Raw genomic sequence first — 2441 nt, 5'->3', positions numbered from 1 at the left:
AAAAAGAGCCCCTACCCCCCCCCCCCCCCCCAAGAAGATCCAGTAGGGAAGAGGAAGGCGGGATAAAGACTTGCTATGGTTAACGCACTCCATTCTTTTAAGAGAGGCCCGTAGCGAAGGCCCGTCAGCCGATTCCCACCCAAGGGCACAAGAGAACGGAAATCCTCACAAGTCACCCTTCCCCTTCCAACCTAACCACCCGGCTTAAATGGAATCGCGTTACGAACGATACTCCCCACCAACGCCATGCCCCTCAGTCTGACATCAGGACCCACAGTAAGGAAGGGGGAAGAAGATACCTGCAGAGAAGCAAAGAAGCTCTCTCTTCACCCAGAGAAAGCGTGGTACTTCAACCCCCTTCCCCTCCCATTTTTGGCCAGGCTAACCGGCGGACCTTCCTCCGAACAGAACACGGCGCGGACTCTTTAAGAAAAGCCCCAGCAAACCTAGACAGCGGGCGCGCCCTTTTAAAGGCCCATTCCTTCCAAGGGGGGGGGAGGGGGGGAACCACGAGAAGCGTCACCTTGGCACCCAGGAGGCGCGCGGCCGCCCTGCTGCTGGCAGTCAACAAGGTCATGGCGAGCAGCGACTGGACCGGACGCGGTGGCAGCGAAGGGGGAAATCAGCGGCCGCCTCACAGGAAAAGGGGAAGCCTAAGAGAGGGCGGTGAAGACCAAGGTTGAAAAGAGGCGGAGGTGGCGGCGGCGGCAGCGGCTGGGAAGGCGAACGAGCGGCGCCGGGCAGGGTCCTCGGCCACACGGTCTGCGTCGGCAACGCAAGGCGGAGCAAGCTAGAGGAAGGCCCGCCTTATTAACATAATTTCTCCTCTTCAGCCGAAAAGCCACGTCCCCTCGGTGGTCTGAACGCGATGCCATTGGGCGGGGTGGTGTGATGGGCGAGGCTTTGTGCTCACGGGGTTGCGGGAAGGACGCATAGGGTGTGGACCCGCCGGGGTTTAGTCGTCCGTGTCAAATGCCTGATGGCTCAGCTTTTTCTACCAAGTGGTGGCTTCTCTCCCACCCCACCCCGCACGCGCCCTGTTCGAACATCGGAATACTATGCTGAGGATAGCCTCACAGTTGGCGAATGAGCAGTGGCGAGCGTGGCCAGCCCTTTTTTAAAAATTGGCCCTGCTACGCTTTCTCTTTCAGTGTCAGAAATCGAACAGCTTGAAACTCTTTTGCGGTGCGCCACTTCACCAAGACCTTGATAGTTTGGGGCTGAGAAAGTCCCATTGATCTGCATGGGAACTGCTTCTGAGTAGACTTGCAGACGGATGGCTTAAAGTGCCACACCCAAGCATAATGACCAGGGAGTAAAACCAAACAGGAGACCCTTATTCCAGCAAGTAGGTTATTTTTGCTGCAGCCCGCAACAGGGTAGCATGCTACTCTTCCCCCTAAACTTAATAACGTACTTCTGAGTGATTATACTGTAAGATAGCTTCCTTTCTGGAACTCACGACCTTAGTGGATGATACTGTTGACGTTAAAGATGCGAGAACAGAGCCAGCAATATGTTGTCACAGGCATACAACAACAGGGGTCTGATGCATCTGCTGAGGTGCGGCTCCCATGGTAAGCCCTAGCACTGTCAGCGTTGCTACCTCTGCACAAGTGCCACAAACAATGAAACCCTTCTGTACTTTGCATCTAGGTCCCAGAGAAGGCAGAGCGCCCCTAAGTAGGTGTTATGTACGCGGACCGCCACTAGGGGTCCACGGTGCAGGCAGGAGCTTGCTCCCTTGAACAATAGGAACATAGGATCCTAGTTCCCCCCCAGCCCCAACCAATAGCCACTTTGGTGGGAAATTCAAACCCTCCAATGGACTAGGGTGGGTGTGTATATAGTTGGCCTTGCAGGGCCATTTTAGTAAGTCTGATGTTAAGTACAATAAATGTGTGCAAACGCATGTCGGTCGTCCGAGTCCTCCATGCGGCGAACCCAGTACTTTTCAGTAGGTCCAGTCCTACTTAAAAGTCAACCCCTAAGTAAGAATACTTATAAGTGCCTGTAAAAAACTTCTCACTAACTGGCTGTAGCACAATGCAGGGTTACACTGTGTTGCCTTTATGCCATAAGACAAAGTCACACATTGTTCCCTTGCTATAGCATAGAAACACAACATAGGATCCTAGTTCCCCCCCAGCCCCAACCAATAGCCACTTTGGTGGGAAATTCAAACCCTCCAATGGACTAGGGTGGGTGTGTATATAGTTGGCCTTGCAGGGCCGTTTTAGTTAGTCTGATGTTAAGTACAATAAATGTGTGCACACGCATGTCGTTGTCCGAGTCCTCCATGCCGCGAACCCAGTACTTTTCAGTAGGTCCAGTCCTACTTAAAAGTCAACCCCTAAGTAAGAATACTTATAAGTGCCTGTAAAAAACTTCTAACTGGCTGTAGTACAATGCAGGGTTACACTGTGTTGTCTTTATGTCAT

General features: G+C 52.9%; 1 protein-coding gene across 2 annotated transcripts in view; it reads right to left on the bottom strand.

Moving 5' to 3' along the window:
- Positions 1 to 790, bottom strand: part of CS (citrate synthase) — a 50671-nt gene extending 49881 nt beyond the window's left edge. The window contains exon 1 of one of the 2 annotated variants that reach the window (XM_015423695.1): positions 524 to 790. In XM_015423695.1, the coding sequence (XP_015279181.1) occupies positions 524 to 577 (54 nt within the window). In that variant the 5' untranslated portion in view covers positions 578 to 790. Of the gene's footprint in view, positions 1 to 299; positions 425 to 523 lie in introns of those variants that run through there. The other variant, XM_015423696.1, reaches the window with a different exon arrangement.
- Between the last annotated feature and the right edge of the window lie 1651 nt (positions 791 to 2441).

The sequence above is a fragment of the Gekko japonicus genome, unplaced genomic scaffold (genome assembly GCF_001447785.1).
Source record: "Gekko japonicus isolate JY-2015 unplaced genomic scaffold, Gekko_japonicus_V1.1 scaffold33, whole genome shotgun sequence".
Lineage (NCBI taxonomy): Eukaryota > Metazoa > Chordata > Lepidosauria > Squamata > Gekkonidae > Gekko > Gekko japonicus.
Note: the sequence above shows the minus strand (reverse complement) of the source record. Positions and strands in the feature narration are given on the sequence as shown.